Raw genomic sequence first — 17495 nt, forward strand, 5'->3', positions numbered from 1 at the left:
CATCTCAAATATTTGTGAAACAATGGTCTAATCAAACCTGAATGTTGGTTGATTTGAAGTGAATTTGACAAACAATCTAAACTAATTCAAAACCAACCAAATAATCCTTGAAATTGGAAAGTTATTATAAAATAATTCAAAAGAAAGAAAGAAAAAAGAATTTAAAATAAAGCATCTGACAAAATGAAAATCTCAGGGGCGACACATCAGCTTTCTGGAACAAATAGAAAATGTGTTACTCTATATCATTTAATGACATTAAACAAGTCATTACAAATCTCAAAAACAAAAAAGCCTCGGCTGAAGATAAAATATGTAATGAAACATTAAATGTGGCCAAACCCAATTAATCAAACCTATCCATAAATGAATGGGTCTGGGATTTGCAGTATTGGTGGCCGCTAACCCCTACCAGAACTGACCGGCCACTGATACTACCCCTTGAGTTGACCTGATATAGTATTTCCCGTGATGCACCAAATATTTACTCCTCCACTACAAGCGCGATCGTTGCTATTGAACCCCTTTGACATGCATCAGATATAGCAGGGCGGAGCAACACAACGTATCTCTGAGTCTAAGAGATTACTGCACGTGATGATGGCATCATTCGATCATATTCTAAAATTAACACATCACGTCACGTCATATTAAATTTGCGCTTAAATCCTACCTGGTGCAAACTGTTACCTACAATAAATCTGTCATATATGTGTGTCCCATTTCATAACCATTGAGTTTCCATGTCATGCTCCCGTGTGTAAGATTACTTGACTTTTAGCCACGATTGCCAAACTAGTCGAATTTAGACCCAATTCCTAAAATACCATGTAAAACGTGCACAGTTAGACATAAACACGGAATACATAAAACACATTTTTAAAACCTTCGAACATTGCTTAAACAGGGATAGAACACGGGGAATAGAAGTAGAATCAAACGTCTCCAATAATAGTATACACAAGACAAACGAAAGGGTAGAACCGTGAGACTCTTTTATAAGAGAAAACTATTAAAAGACAAACTTTCTTTTAACTCTGTGGTGTTGGCGCGCGTTCGTCACGCGCTGACAAGGGTAGCGAATAGAGCGCCCACAACGACAAAACTTTGTCAAACTTATCCACATAATAAATTAAGGGACTCACTGTCACAAACAAAAGGGTGTTACTCACAACATATGATGACGTCATTAAATTGTAGCCAAGTTCAACGAGATCACCAGATATTTACAAACTATTAGAATGAGGTCTTTGAACTTGAACTCGATTTTATTACAATCAGGTTCACCAAATTTTGAGAATAGCTGCCACGCCTCAACCCATCATTAATTTTACCCACAGAGTCCAAAAATCTACCATTTTCAGTAAAGTTCAGTCAGTCCAACCGTTGTATTTCGGATCTGAAAGTTGAAATATAAACAGGGACGTATATCTATCAAGTACGTACACTGTATAGTATAATAATCTGTTATTGAGATATATTGGGGATTTTATATTATGGCCATATTTTCTCATTACCGTGACTGCAACACGGTCGTAAAAATGCCACTTAAAAGTATTTCTATGACCCCCTCTATAAAGCATGAAAACGCTACGGCAGAGCGGCTGACGAGACATTAAAGTCTATGATCGTCAAAAATTCACGTGGCTGACTTTTACCGCGCAATACTGGTATAGCAGTCCTGGAGAAGATACAAAGATTTATTTCGATTCTACGCGACCAGACAGAGGGGAAATATGACCTGACAATCAGCTCATAAACACGGGGGCGGGATATTATCATATTAGAGCATTCGTAGAAGACAGGTTCTGGCCAACAGAAAAATCTGAATAAATCCAGACGATACTACCGTGGATTTGCATATTATACAAGATACAGGTGAAGTTCCAATTGTGTCACCTGTGAACCAATCAAATTTAACATATGAATATACTATTGTACATATTGGGTGCGTACATCACTTGATCAACTTGAAGGTTTAGTACAGGGTGACAACATGGCATGGACTTGGTTGTTTTCTCATAACTAATCGGTGTAAATCAACGAGGAATAACATCTCCACAAGTCTACAGCATATATATGAAGATAGCACAACGCGGAAATACGTTAATACGCATGCGCGGGTATGAATTACGAATTGGAAATCTCCAAAATGTATTTATAGCCATACATACATTCATTTAATTGGACTTAGGTGGAGGAACAGTTCATACCACACTGATGATCTACATATCTTCACACATTCGGATTTGTTTTTAGCAACAGAGAGGGAACCCTTGCACGTCTCTCGAAGCATCATCTAAATTAACTGTTCCATCTGTAAGCTTATAAGTATCGGAATTATGATAACCTTCCAGCAATGTTGTCGACCCCTGGTCGTTTTATTTTGGAGCATACCTGTACTAATTACCGTGGAGTCAAAACCATTGACAGTAGCGGACAACAATACGAATGTGCAAAGTCCTTATTTTCCATCAGTATTTCAAATCAGGAAACTTGTCAGTAGAGAAGTGAATGATCAACCGCCACTAGACTTTAGCAGCACAGATGTGGAAAGTTTACACGTGAGTTAATAATTTGACATATTGCTTTTGCCGATATTCTACGTACACCTCAATAATTCACCACCATTGTCATTCTGACGTGACAAGCAAGCCGGGTTTAAGTTGTAAACCATAGCTTAGAAGCTACACTAAAAACCAGTGTAACGGATAGTACGAAATGATGTTAATATTATCGGTGCGGGTTTTCTCTACCTTTGTTACTCTCTGTATACGGAAGTTTATTTTCATTCACTCAAATCACGTGACATTTGTTGACTTTCGTAAAATCACATGATGCACGTCAGTTTCAATCTTTACAAAGACTTTTTGTCTCACCGACTGAGTCACGCGAGTATTGAATAACCCTAAATTCATCGGTTGAATTCTTGTTAAACGAGAAACCTTCACTTTCATACGCTGGTAAATTTTGAAGTTGATCTTACTGAAGTATTTTTTAAAATAAATTTGTACATTCATACATATTTTCTAAATTGACTTTGTTGCATAATTCGTAATATCAGTCAGTCACATTTAGCCGTACATTTTACCTGATGGGGAGGGGAGCCTGGGGGTGGGGGTTTGCGCAGAGATGATTTATTGCAAAATCTAATAAATAGGGTTAATCATGTGACAGCTGAGAACATTCATTGACAATGTATAGATTGAGCGGTATCATCTGCCCTTTTAATTTTCAAGCAAAAAAACCCAGAAAATATATATTCTAATGGCATACACTCTTGGTGTCTTGGAGTTGCGCTTTACATACATCGAAACATTACCAAGATGTGAAACAGAAAGTGACAAAACGAAGTGAATTTGTGATTCTAAAAGATCCCCTCCCAGGATTGTTCTGTCATAATACTTCCCATTGCACTGTCCCATCCCATTCTGGGGTGATGCAGTAATTACTGAGTGAGTGTTGTCGTTGTAAACCAAACATTTTTCATCACACATGGTAACTTTCTGTTTAGTTTGCTGAGTACAACTTTAACGTTCTCGTAGTCACCCATCTCGATGACTAAGTACGGAATGACTCTTAAAAGGTGAAAGGTTATCACCATGACTCCTGGTTGTGACCGAAGTCTGGCCCACTTAAATTACATGTTTACGCCACAACTGTCTGTCTTTATTATACCGCATCATTCCTTTAAATTTCAGCTGTGTTGCTATGCTCCGGATCTTGTAAACATCAGACACTGGGTTATAGACATTGTATCGTGGCTAGTATTTTACTTCACCGAGAAAAAATGTTGAACAACATAATAGATTACACGGACTACAGTGTATTCTGTTATTGCGGTGTAACGAATATATACCATGTGATGTATACGTTGTTGTATGGACAGGTACCCCTGGCAGGTACCGCATTGGTACGTGCATTTTAAAGGGAATTTAACGAAACACGCCATCAGCCTGAGAGGTATACAGTTTAGGAAACAAACCAAGATCAAATATCACGATATATACATGATATTATATATGACTGGGCAATATTGACGTCTGCAATCAAGGCCGTGACCCCACTTTATGGTTCAGAGCCGTCTATGGTTTTAGTTAACACGGTTAATCAAATCTATTATGAAGTCAAATATTGTGCCAAACTGTCTCAGGTCCCAAACTTTACGTACACTATCTACTGTACAAATCGTAATCACTTCCTGCACTCTTTCAAGAGTCGGTCCACAGCTTTTGATATCAAACCAAATGACATCACGTTCAACTACTTCCTCGTCAAGTTGTCGTGGACACTTGCGCCCTTTCTTACTTGTCTGTGCTTAAAAGATCGTGATAATCTCGAATATGACTGTAGGAATCGTTTAAATAAATAAAACCATTCTAAATAATCAAAACCAGTCTAAATAATCAAAACATTGCGGAAGTGAAACCAAACATCAGTCTGACGTCACTACGTCGTCGTGTAAGGCCAATTTATTTTTTAATAAGTAACATTAGAAAACAAACATAAATTTTGACAACTGTTTATCGTAAACTAACCCAGTCTTGTAATTACCACATAAATTTGTTTTCCGCCAGCTTATTTTGAAAACATATTTGAATCAAGATTTCAAGCGATTTATTTCATCCCTATGGTCGGAGGGGGCTCCGAACATGGACAGAATTTAACCAGATTGTATGGTAGTTATATTAGAGATAACCAACTGTGTGGTTATTACGTTCAGGTTGGAACCCTAAAAAATGTTGAGTTGGTTTGTGTAGGGAAACTATTAGCGATACGTCCCCGAATCGGTAATAGTTCGAAACCAGCTTTAGGGTCTTTTAATCAGTCGTTGTTGTTTTAATCCGCAGTTAACCTCCTCGTACCTGGTTCAATGTTGAATTTTTCTCGCAACTTATATTTTTGTACCCGTTACTATATCGATCAGGCTCTTAACTAATATGTGTTACCTACCCCTGGGCTTGTCACATCAAAACCATGGCAACTAACCACACGTAGTGAATATTGAAATATTTATAGTTAAACAGCACTTAGAAGTAAAAAGACAAGCACTTCTCCCTTGTCGTTGAAATATTGATTCAGTTTATACCCAAACATAATATATAACCGTAAATCCGTCATGGTAAATCTGAAGTTGAAGTTTTTTGTGTCGATATATTTTGATGAAATAATTGATAGTAAAGACCGCCATACAGGGCAGATGGTAACGTTCGGTAAGCGGAGTGTGTGTACCTTATGCGTGAATGGTGAGTGGGTATAAATTAAACACATGAAAAGTGAACGCCCCTTTTATAATTATAAACTTAGTGAAACTTGAATTGGTGAATATTGAGTTACTGGTGAATGATTATCATTTCGGAACATGAATCGTGAATGCTAACAAAATAAATGCGTGAATGTGAATGAAATAAAGTTTGCGTTTATAAAAATGGACGAGTTTCAATGCGAATTACGCAGTCATATACAATTATATAGCTTACAGTGTTTTCAAATTGTGACAGTTTACACCACGCGCTTGACACTTTCTCTGACGGTGCCGACATAAGACGCCCTAAACAACATGGTGACCGATCTTCGACGTTACGTTGATGTTATCACGTATGACCACAAAAATATTTCACAATTTTAAAAACAGGGAAAGTTTGACGAAACTGTACATACCTAAATAACAGTATTGACGAGTGTACATTGCATTACAGATTCACAACCACGCTGTACAAGTACGTTTCGTAACCGTATGCTTATATTATCTCCGACGCGACTAGACGCTAGCCCCCTCCCCCCTCCCCCTACACACACACACTAGGTGTGTACGATACATCACTATGCCACACTACGCATTTTCTGAAACTTTTAGAAAACTTACTACACTACCAAATCTGTATTTCGAATAATTATGAATATTTACACCGAAATCTGATGAAAATTTAACATTTTATCGAGCAGGTTGACATGGTCAGCAGACCGTATACATGTGAATATCACATGCATATCATAGAGTCGCGTGACGCACATCGTAGCGCATTTTCGTACGTGCGTGCGTGTATTCTCTTTGGCATATAGTCATGTGATCGACTATTACACGTATCAGAGTCACCGTTGGTGCCGTTAAGATCTGTACTACTAATACAATGGACTTAACTAAATGAGACATTAGTTCGGTACGGTTAAAGCCATAGTTTGTAAACAATCTCGATATACAGTAAACTTTAACGATAAGATATTGTCGGATTGAAACTGGAGAATTTACGCAAAAAATGTTGGTGTAAGAATGTGGATAAAATTGATATATTGTGAACGTGGATTGAAATACGGAGAGATTAGTGAGTGGTAAATAAATTTAAGCTTTTGCTTCCCGGCTGGTGAGTGATGATCAAATGGGCATAACCCGCCCACCCCCACCCCCACCCCACCCCACTCCACCCCCAGTAAGCATTTTGTTGAGACCTAAGGTTTTACTATGTCATTTACATTGACATTTGGATGTGTATTAATATTCTGCCTTTTATACTGCAACAGCAGATTTCAAAATACAGATATACTGTAACAATTGATAAATTCTACCGAGAAAAGATTTTTTTTAAAGTTTGAACTCGATGCATGATATTGGCTGTGTCGCTACTTGTGTAAATACAATTGAGAAAATTTCGGCAACGCATTTCCGCTTACAAGTAAAGCAATTACTCTGAACATCCTTGTAAAATCATATATTATAGGCTCTTTTCATTTGTAGGGAAAAGCCCCCTGAAATAATAATTCCCATGGCTCGCAAGAACGGTTTCATAAAGACTCGCGATAATGGCAATTGCTCTATTTCCTGTACCGACATTCCCCTTCCAGTTCCTTTTACCTTAAGTATCTAGACCTACTTACCATCGATCGCTACATAACTATATAATATATGTGGTCACTGTTGCCAATTTACCAATTTCTTGTAATCGAGTTATGCAGAAGTGGCTTATGTTTCGATGACTTTTGTATGACATCATCATTTATAAGGAAATAAAAAAAAAACTTTTAAAGAAGAACAAGAAATGAAAGAGGAAGGAGAGTACTATTCAAGACAAAAACAATGGATATAAAAGAAGGTCTAAATTATATCAATTGGAAACTATAAATATACTTCCTATTCGACATAATTTAAATTACTCTTCCTTTCCCCTGTTGTGGCGCGAAAAAAACCCGACAGTAATTGTAAAAAATACGACTGAAGAACGACTCTTTGAAGACGTAATCATAACAGATGAGTAGTCTCTGTTACCCAGTCCCCCAACCCCCTCCCCCGATGAAGGGAGCCCTCGGCAATGAGGCTGGGTAACCAAGACAAAACAAATGAGGACGTATAAAGACAGGATTGGAAGCTTACGCCCTCTAGCGACATCAACCGATGTGTTTATACGTCTCTGGTGTATCTTTGATCTACTTGTAATAAACTTCACCATAAATTCCTTGTTTTATTTTTCATCAGTGTATCGACGCACTTGACGAACTAAACTACACAGAACGGTGCCAGTATATAACAGTCCATCCAAATTGTCAGAATGAAGATGGATTCGTGAATTACCTTAAAATCACCCATTGTTTATTCCCTGATGACGAAAAACTATTCTATGTCAGCCTCATTCCCCTGGTGAGTTTTTCTCTCATTTTCATTTAAGTGTTTTTCAGAATAAGTGTTATTTTACTAACTCAGTTTTTCTACCCTACATTAATTGTGTTGCATAAACTATTAATCTCTGTTATCTTATTTGTATCCTGTAGTTTCTGTGGTTACTCTACATGTTCCTTGCGTTGGGATTTGTCGCAGAAAAGTTGTAAGTCTCTCGATCTCTTCATATCAAAGTATTTGTCTGTAGAATTCATATTAAAAAATAGGTTGTGGGTGCAATACCCTGAAGAAAATTGGTCCCAAGGCTATTCAAAATAATATTTCCGCACACATCATGTATTTTCAAATGAAAAATCCAGAACTTGAATCATTGATAGTGATATTACTAATTACCTCGGTACCTTTGATGTCTACCCTCCAACTCCTGCCTTCGCCCCTACACGAAATTGATGGAATAGCGCCCTCGTAGGTCCTAGGTATTGCGTGAATACTGTTTGTTCGAGATTACAATTTTGTTATGAGATCATATGATCACATAACCTAATGTCATTACAAATCGGGACTCATATGTATACCGTTGAATGTCCTTGCGTTGGACCGTTGCTTAAATTACAGAAAGTAACTTACTTTTCTTTCACTTTCAGCTTCTGTCCTCTGTTAGAAGTGATATCGAAAACACTTCGACTTGATGAAAACGTAGCAATATCCTTTGATACTTTCCATCCCTATTGGTTGAATGAAGAAATATGTCGTTATTGTCCAAGCAGTACAGACTGTTTCTTCTTCCCTCCACCCCCATTCTCTGACTATCTTTGTCTCTGTCTCTCTCAGCCTCTCCCTCTCTCTTTTTCTTCCTCCCTCGCTCTCTTTCTTTCTTTCTTTCTTTCTTTCTTTCTTTCGTTTTTCTTTCTTTCTCTCCTCCTCCCTCCCTCTTTCTCTCCCTCCCCCTCCCTCTTTCTCTCTCCCTCTCTCTCTCGCCCTCTCTCTCGCCCTCTCTCTCTCTCTCTCTCTCTCTCTCTCTCTCTCTCTCTCTCTCTCTCTCTCTCTCTCTCTCTCTCTCTCTCTCTCTCTCTCTCTCTCTCTCTCTCTCTCTCTCTCTCTCTCATCTCTGTAAATATGTTGATATGTTGTTGTTTACATTATTACTGTCGGTAAATAGATTTATTCTAAAAACCGAATTGTTCTTCTTACGGAAATCCATGGATAGCTAACTTTTCCTTAATGTAATATCTCACGGTGTCACTTTTTTGGCATTCGGTAACGGGGCCCCTGATGTCTTCAGTGCTATCGCTGCCGTTAAGAGTGGCAATGGATCTGGTCACGGCGTTAAACTCATGGTGGCTGGTCTCTTTGGTAAGTCATTGGAATAGTTGTCTATATGAATTACAATATTGTAGTTAATTTTGGAAATTGCTATATTGTGAATCATAGCAGAAATAAAATATTATAATGATCAATTTTACTAGTATATGACAAAGTAAAGATATCAAACATATACGAAATATTATAATTTTATGAATAATTATACTTCGCTTCTTTTTGTAACTATTAGGAAGTGGTATCTTTATCACAACTGTAATAGTCTTCGCTGTTGTCATGGTAAAGTCGTTCCGTATTGACACTCAAATTGAATTTATGCGTGATGTCATCGTTTATCTTGGAGCGTGTTTCTGGACGTACTACGTCATATTGGATGGTGGCATCAGTATGGGTGAAGCTTTGGGTAAGAACAGTTCACGAGTAAACATAGATGTCCTCTATACCATGAAGTCTTAATTTGTCTACATCGCTGGGTCAGTGATTCCGTTGCATGCATTATATATATGGATAGAATGATGGATAAAGTGATCACAACGGAATCAGCATCCGGCGACGTAGACAAGCTAATGAAATCTAAAACGTTTGATCATACAATTGAATTCTTGGTACGTCTTTGTGTAAGGTATCCATGTTGGTTAGAGTGACAGGTTCTTCATTTTGCAACTTACTTCTTGTTATAATAGTTTTACCGCATTTATGCACTGTTTACCTTAGTCATGTACAAAAGTAACTGGTAGCACCGTAGTACGTAATACACTAAATGTAATGCTATTTAGTGGGAGTATCAAAAGAACAGTGTGTCCCCCGGGGATTTAGAGAAGTGTAGCCGATGGTACCACTGTACGTCCGTTGAAGGGACAATAAAGTTGCAGCACTTCGAACGCAATGTCACATGATAAAAACCGTCATGAAAGGAGACGGCGATTGGACGATGTGTTTCCACACAGATTCTTGTTTGTGGTTTCCAGTACTACATTTGCCAAACAAATTTAAATTATCTGTTTTCCAATGATGTCGGATGCTTATAACAAGTGACAACAATGAGATGAAAGATAGAATTGGCACTGTGATATGGCTTTTAAGATACGCCGTGTCGCTCCGCACTCACCAGCCTGCCTTATCCGAAAGGAGTTGACCGATGTGTGAGGGCGCCCCATCACGGCGTACCTTACAGTGACATGATATGTGTCGGTTTTATAAGCATGAACTCTTTTCACGGTAATGATGTCCGGTATGTGATGACGAGAGTAGTTTATAAGCATAGCTTAAGAATGACGTAGAGATTGAAATTCCAAAATTGTAATATTTATTATCATTTCTTTCAGGATTTATTGGTTTGTATATTGGTTACGTCATCATTGTGGTTATAACACCACATCTTTCAAAATGTATATGTTGCCGGAGAGGGCGTACTTACACCCTAGCTGACAGTGGTAAATATATAATATATTGTTATTAAATATAAAGACTAGATTTCTAGAACTTGAAGACGGTATGATTCACATAATAACACGAATATTATTCTTAATCCAGACGTGGAGTGTTATCAGAACTGGAGCATAAGTCTGTAAGACATGAAGTGTTGCTCCGCCGGTCCTCACCGGTCTGCTCTGTCTAAAGGGTTGACCGATGTATGAGGGCGCCCCGTCATGGCGTACCTTACAGACTAGATAGGGTAGTGATACTCTTGTGAGAGTAATTATAGCTGCATATTGACATTTACTTGTAGTACTTGCATTCCTCTACTAACTGGGGCATCATTTGCTATGGGCAGAACTCAAATAAGGTATGTCGATGACGTAATTACTCTACGTATACTAAAATACTGAGGAACCTCCTAGTATGCTATACACTGTACTAGCAATACTAGATGATTCATAAGACGAAGACACGCATCGACATTGACATCATACTTGATTACTTAACCGTTGTTTTATATAATGCAAGTAATATTAGCTCCAGAGTGAAAAAGCTTGTAAAATCAGTGTTGACCCCCTTTAATATGTTTATACATACCAAATGATTTATAGAAAACCCTCAGGATGAGGACAACCGCAGCGGTGAACGAGATTTATTGTATCCACCGGAATCTAACGTACCAACGACTTATGGAAGTGTTCCCACGCATGAAGACAGCTCTCAAGATCACGATAGTTGTCATGGTGCCAATTACACTGAAGACTCTGGTGAGGGGGGCGTGGAGGAGGAAGAGGTGCGAGAACAAGAACAAGAACAAGACAAGGAAGATAGCGGTAATGATAGCGGTGTTGGTCATAATGGTGACGATATAAGTGAAGGTGACGGCGAGGGCGAAAAACTTGAAGAAGAAGATATTGAAGACGACGAAGGTGGGTTGCATGTATAACGTATTCAGTTGAAAGGGGTCGTCTTACTTTTTAGAGGTACATTGTAGCTTAACATTTGCGTCAAAAGTTTACTCATGAGTCTTTGCTAATGATGTACGATGTGAGAGTAACTTGTGTTCATTTAAAAGCAAATTACGTAGATTATAAACGCTGTTTTGGGGCCAATAGAGAACAGAGCGACACTTACTACTAGTATACTGCCCTATGTATCATCCCCTATTATATTATACCAGTATATTGATGGTTCAAATCGAGAGATCTTCACACTAAAATTAAAATTAAAATAAATTTAGTGACGTTGTCCTTAACCTCATATCGTGAGATCGTCCCCGTAGTGGAAGGAGTCGCCATTGAAATTCAACGGTTCAGGGGCCGATCTGTACCTACTCTTCTTTCCATTCCAATTCCAATTCCAATTCCGTGTACCTTGTTTTACCGTTTCTTAAGTTTGGTTGCAAATTTCAATCTACTGATATGATATATATAATAGCAATAAACTACCCCCTTGGTCTGGTATATCCAGGGGGTGGTTTAATACATCCATTTGTTTATGTAACAGTCTGTTTAATTGGTCAATGACGCAACTGTCAAACTAAGACAATAGCAACAACATTTGTACGTCATCGAGACCATCTCAGTGTATCAATATGTCTTGGTGTATTTAGTTATATTTCAAGTGTTGGTACAGCACAGTGGATTCTAGATTTCATAACAATGCATGGTATTTGTTTGTTTTTTCTCTACTCCTTAGACGATATGGGTATTGTCGTACAACCAGGATCAATACCAGCCAAGCAAATTGCACCAAATCAAGTCACGGCTTTCTTTATAAAAATATTTCCAATTGATCTTACTGGTTGGAAACAGATGATGTGGTATTCTAGGATTTATGAAATTATTAAGGTTGGTCATACTATTTCATTATTCATTTTGTGGTGACAGTGAAAGCTGCATGGTTTGGTATTGATTATAATGGTGGTGGTGGGTGGTGGGTTGTGGCGAAGATGATGATGATGATGATGATGATGGTGGTGGTGGTGGTGGTGGTGGTGGTGGTGGTGGGGGTGGTGGTGGTGGTGGTAATGATGATGATGATGATGATGATGATGATGATGATGATGATGATGATGATGATGATGATGATGATGATGATGATGATGGTGATGGTGATGGTGGTGGTGGTGATGGTGGTGGTGATGGTGGTGGTGGTGGTGGTGGTGGTGGTGGTGGTGGTGGTGGTGGTGGTGGTGGTGGTGGTGGTGGTGGTGGTGGTGGTGGTGGTAAAGATGATGATAACGATGATGTTGTTTCTTTTCTTATAGTCACCGGTTCAATTTGCTGTGACTCTGACGACACCACTGGTTGATTACAATAAAGACAGGAACAATTGGAATCGGTTGTTGAACAGTCTACACTTTCTTACGGCTCCTATATTCTGCATTTTTGCTTTAAAAGGTAAGTACACAATTACATTTATGATTCACTCTTTTCACTTTGATGACTTCGTCACGCGAACTATGTGATAATATTAGTGGTTTACGAACAAAATGGACTTTTATCTCAAAATCTGTTTTCACTCACAAGTATCTTGCTAAACTTGTTTTTATAAAACACATTAACACAATAACACATTTATTATGAACAATATATGAATTGGCAGTATGAAGACGTTCGTATTCTATTCTATTCTATTCTATTCTATTCTATTCTATTCTATTCTATTCTATTCTATTCTATTCTATTCTATTCTTGACGTTTTTCCTACTCTAATAGTAAACAGAAAATAAAAGTTTTTAATTTTTTTAATTATCCATTTATTTACAGTTGCAATGATGTCAGTGCATGAAGACTTCTTAGCTTGGCAGCTGACATTGTGTTTTGGTTCGATTTTCTGTGTTTTAACTTTCATCACTTCAAGGCATTGGAAACCACCTATTTACCATGCTGTGAGTTGGAATATTTTTTACAATGTGTGATAATTATCTGTTTAGAGAATTTTCCTCCCATGAAAATATTCTCTTTTAAAAAAAAAATAAATGGTTTTAAATACATTTTAACATCATGCCATCAAGTACTCAATATAAATTGCAAATAATACATTTTAGAGGATTTTTGCATTTTGTTTTCCAAAAAAAAAGATAGTTTGATCAAGTTGGTGTACACAGTGTAATAACAGGTTTATATCTTTAGTAAGTTTTGTTTTGAATCCGGATCCATGTTAGTTTGACCTGCCCAGATACCTAATATGGTAGTACTCATTAATATTCAAATCGAGATGTACAAATTAGGTCATAAACTAACTGATATTTCCAAAACGGTGACGTTACAAATAGAAAAAAAGATCATTAAATTATTTCAAAATGTCTATATTTTTGACAGGCGTTCGCTTATTTTGGATTCGTCGTCTGTGTTATATGGATATATTGTATCGCTAATGAACTCATCAACACACTAGAGGTACGTATTCGCGACCAGATTCGTTCGGCATCTCATTTGAATCCGTGGCCAAGTACAGACCTGACTGAGAAGTGGCGTATGACGATTAAAAGTAATAGTTGCTAGATTTATACAACTGTGCCCTGCATGAATTCTTTTATTGGCAATATACTGTCTGTTTGAGAATGTTATACACACCACATTTTTATTTTTATCCCATCTTGACAGTGTTTATACTTAATTTAGAACATTTTCTTCTTTCAGACCATCGGTGTTATCTTTGACATCAGTGACGAAATTCTAGGACTTCTCTTGTTAGCAATGGGTAACAGTTTTCCAGGTATAATACGACTTGATATTGTAATATTTAAAATATGTTTTAGTAACTATTATCATATTGTATCTGTCCATATCAATCCCAAAACAGGCTAGTCACGTGTCTGTGGTTTTTATCCCCATTTCGGATATTAGAGATTTTGACGGTGCAAATCACAGGGAGAGGAGGGTTTATTTTAATTAAAAACAAGTCTTAAGCTTCTCCAAACAATATAAAAATAAAACACATTTTTGATGTAACTTTAACACTTCGCTAAAATCAATATCAAATACAACCTTTGTAGCAGTAACTTATGTATCAGTGACGGTCAAATTGATACTCGACTTTGAAATTGCCGAAATGTCTTCTCCTTATCAACCAACAATACAACAACAATAGCGAGTGCTTCTGGTGTAGGTTCACGACATGTTCTTATCAGTTTGTTTATGTCTGTGACAGATAATCATATGGTATAAAAAGATTTTGTACCTTCATCAGAGGCACCCGCTGCTGCTTTGTATCAAAGTATGTCAGATTGATAGTGTAACAAGGAGAAGGTTTATTCGGCACCTACAAAGACAGTTTTAATCGACCACACTACTTTATTAGTATCTACAGAAATCAAACTAAGATAGATAGATACAAACTAAAACTCCCCTTACAACATGTTGATATACACTTCAAATGAACATTGGTGTAATTACTCTCGCTAGTACGCTGGCATCTCTGATAGTAATCTTTCCTCGAGTGACCACATCATTCAGCGTTTACACAATCTTCATTACAAGGTGACTATACCCATATGCCTAAGGCATACACTGCTACCACCGTCTTTGTATAATCTACCACATGCAACAACAATGTTTTCATTATGTGCTTATCTTAGTTTGCCTATAGCTTGGTTTCCATAGTAGTAGATTCCCTTATCCAGAGTACATTTCTGCAGTGGCTGTTATTTGTTTGATTTCATTTACAGATTTGATAACTAATAGAACCAATGCCAAAGCTGGTTATTCTGTGATGTCTATGTCAGCTTGCTTCGGTGGACCATTGCTTAGTATCCTTTTGAAACTATTTTACAGTCCCCCACAGTCCCCCACAGTACTAGTCCCCCACAGTCACTCACTACTTTCTCCATTTAGAAATGTACTGGCATTGTGATATTTGGACCACGGTACTCATTAAGATGATGACACGATCTGCCGAGTTTTAAACTTTCCCCATTTGTTGTTATTTTGGGTGCAATCAACGTGGCTAGATGATCAGAAGTCTTATCTGCAAACGAAATATAAAACAAGCAAACCTGAATCTGTTAGAACTCCGTCTTTTCATGTTTATCAAATATGTCAGTTTTCGGCATCATAGGATGGGCGTCAATGCTCTCCTTGTCCAAAGTCAACTCTTCTGTTAGTACGTAAGGTCCATGACAAGGCGTCCTCTCACAGCGGTCAACTCAATATATAGAGCAGGCCGTTGAGGGCGGAGCGTTTCTACGTATTTTGCAGACTACTAGTGTCACAGATGACATATTTATATTTCAGTAAACTTAATATTTTAACAACATCGCATGTCCTAGTTTGACTGAAAGGTCAATAGACTGTCTCAAGGATATCAGATTTAGACCACACAGGATTCCAAGCATACTCGAATACATGAGACGACGGTCTGCATTTCATAAATATCTAGGATTCATAGTGATCATTCATCAATGTTTTAAAATTACTTTTAAGGCATTATAACGCCCATGAAAACTCTATATGGAGTGCATTAATTATTTGGCCATTGGCCATGCGTTATGTATATTTAGACTTTAAGGACGTCAATAAAGCACACTGCATGGGGACGGACAGGCACTTCACTCAGATTTGGCAAGAGGACTTGGCTTCGCGGGAAGTCAATGAACGAGGCACTATGCTGGGTGCTTGCCTTGTTTTCCAGTGTAGATCTTTAAACACTGTGTGTAGTCTGAGCTAATTCCCTTTAAAGTTCAAGTGTGATCCTGGTACGTACATACAGAAGTTGAGTCAGATATGAGATATGAGAGTGATTCGGGTGTTATTACTTGGTCTATCAGCTGTGTGCGAAGATCAGCAGTAATACTAGTACTTTTCTGTCAAACTTTATTGAAGTGCAAGACTAACACTTTTCGTGGCTAATATTGTCGTACTTTATACTCGTGTGACCATGTATTCTTTAACCACGCAATTCAGATATGCTCCTTGGCTTTGGTTTGTCTTGCACCCTGGGAACAGTACGGGCGGGAGCTGACTTGACGGTATGTTATTTCGGTGTGATTTATACAGATTTACGTGAGGTGAATGGGATCTCCAATACCTAGCCACTAAACAATATACGGCTCATAATCTTCTAGAGGGGTGGGGGTGGTGGATTGACAGATAATAACATTAATTGATAATCACACTTTCCGACAGTTTTGAACGGGGATTTTAGGAAGATCTCATGATACAAATAAAGTAGCCCTCTGAAGGCTATTGACTGTCTCGTAAGTAAAGGGAAAGTTCACCTAAACGAAAATGTAATATGACTGCGGGAGCAATAATAGAAATGAATATACATTCATTCTTTTTTTCTGTTCCAGCTAAGACATGGTCCAATGCAAGTTCTCCTATTCTCCACCATATCACTAAGTCTATTTTCAACCCTGTTCATACTGACCTGTATGAGATTTCGTGTAACCCGGCCTTATGGTGTCTATTTAGTCTTCATCTATGCGTGTTTCATAGCACTGGCTTTATTCATTGAAACCGGCGTCATCAAGGCTTGGGATTGAGGAACGGTGACATGGTGTTTGAAGAAACTTTTAGACTTCCAAGAATGGCCAATATCGATATCTCTAGTACGTCACCATCTTTTCAGTTCAGAGTTGGGTGACATGACAGTCCGAATGGATTTCGATGTTGCAGAAAGCGAACGACCGAGACTCTTCAGATTCTCCAGTACTGTGTAGCAAACAAATGGACTTTGAGATCACCTGTCTCACGAGAAGATACTGCAAAGACGTGTGCGAGATTTCAGATATCGCTTTGCTCTCTCAAAATATACAAAAGAAGTTAAACTATCCGAGTCGTAGTCACTTGATACACGCATAACTTGATACAAGCATAACTTGATACACGCATAACTTGATACACGCATAACTTGATACACGCATAAACAGTGAATTGTTGAAAGTGACTATAGTGGAACATTTGGACAGATTCTCCATATTTTATAGTAAAATAATCAGATAATGAGAGACTTTGTATATAGCATTTGCACCTTTTTTGTATAGAGGCTTCTGACAGTCGAAGCTCTCAACTTCAGTGAATTGCAATAAATATATTTACATGTAAAATGAGTTTGTATTTTTCTTGAAACACGTAATATGACTTTGTGAATATGTATCGATGGCCCTTATTGATTATCTTCGATATGTTTAATATATTCC

The 17495-nt window shown here is 37.8% G+C and overlaps 2 protein-coding genes across 2 annotated transcripts in view; one reads left to right on the forward strand and one right to left on the reverse strand.

The window, feature by feature from the left end:
• The window catches only part of LOC144448919 (uncharacterized), a 35311-nt gene extending 19822 nt beyond the window's left edge, over positions 1-15489 (reverse strand). Inside the window, exons 1-2 of the mRNA XM_078139282.1 lie at positions 15351-15489; positions 8237-8334 (exon numbers count right to left, since the gene is read on the reverse strand). The gene's annotated coding sequence lies outside the window, so the exon portion shown is untranslated. The remainder of the gene's footprint in view (positions 1-8236; positions 8335-15350) is intronic.
• On the forward strand, positions 2197-17375 carry LOC144448918 (mitochondrial sodium/calcium exchanger protein-like). The gene is made up of 16 exons (XM_078139280.1): positions 2197-2564; positions 7469-7630; positions 7762-7814; positions 8254-8311; positions 8845-8962; positions 9162-9332; positions 10255-10362; positions 10960-11277; positions 12047-12198; positions 12618-12750; positions 13120-13241; positions 13675-13752; positions 13996-14071; positions 15024-15104; positions 16258-16322; positions 16647-17375. The coding sequence occupies exons 1-16, from the start codon at positions 2343-2345 to the stop codon at positions 16836-16838; spliced, it is 2109 nt and encodes a 702-aa protein (XP_077995406.1). The 5' UTR covers positions 2197-2342; the 3' UTR covers positions 16839-17375.
• Positions 17376-17495: the final 120 nt, after the last annotated feature.

Source organism: Glandiceps talaboti, chromosome 18, assembly GCF_964340395.1.
Source record: "Glandiceps talaboti chromosome 18, keGlaTala1.1, whole genome shotgun sequence".
NCBI lineage: Eukaryota > Metazoa > Hemichordata > Enteropneusta > Spengelidae > Glandiceps > Glandiceps talaboti.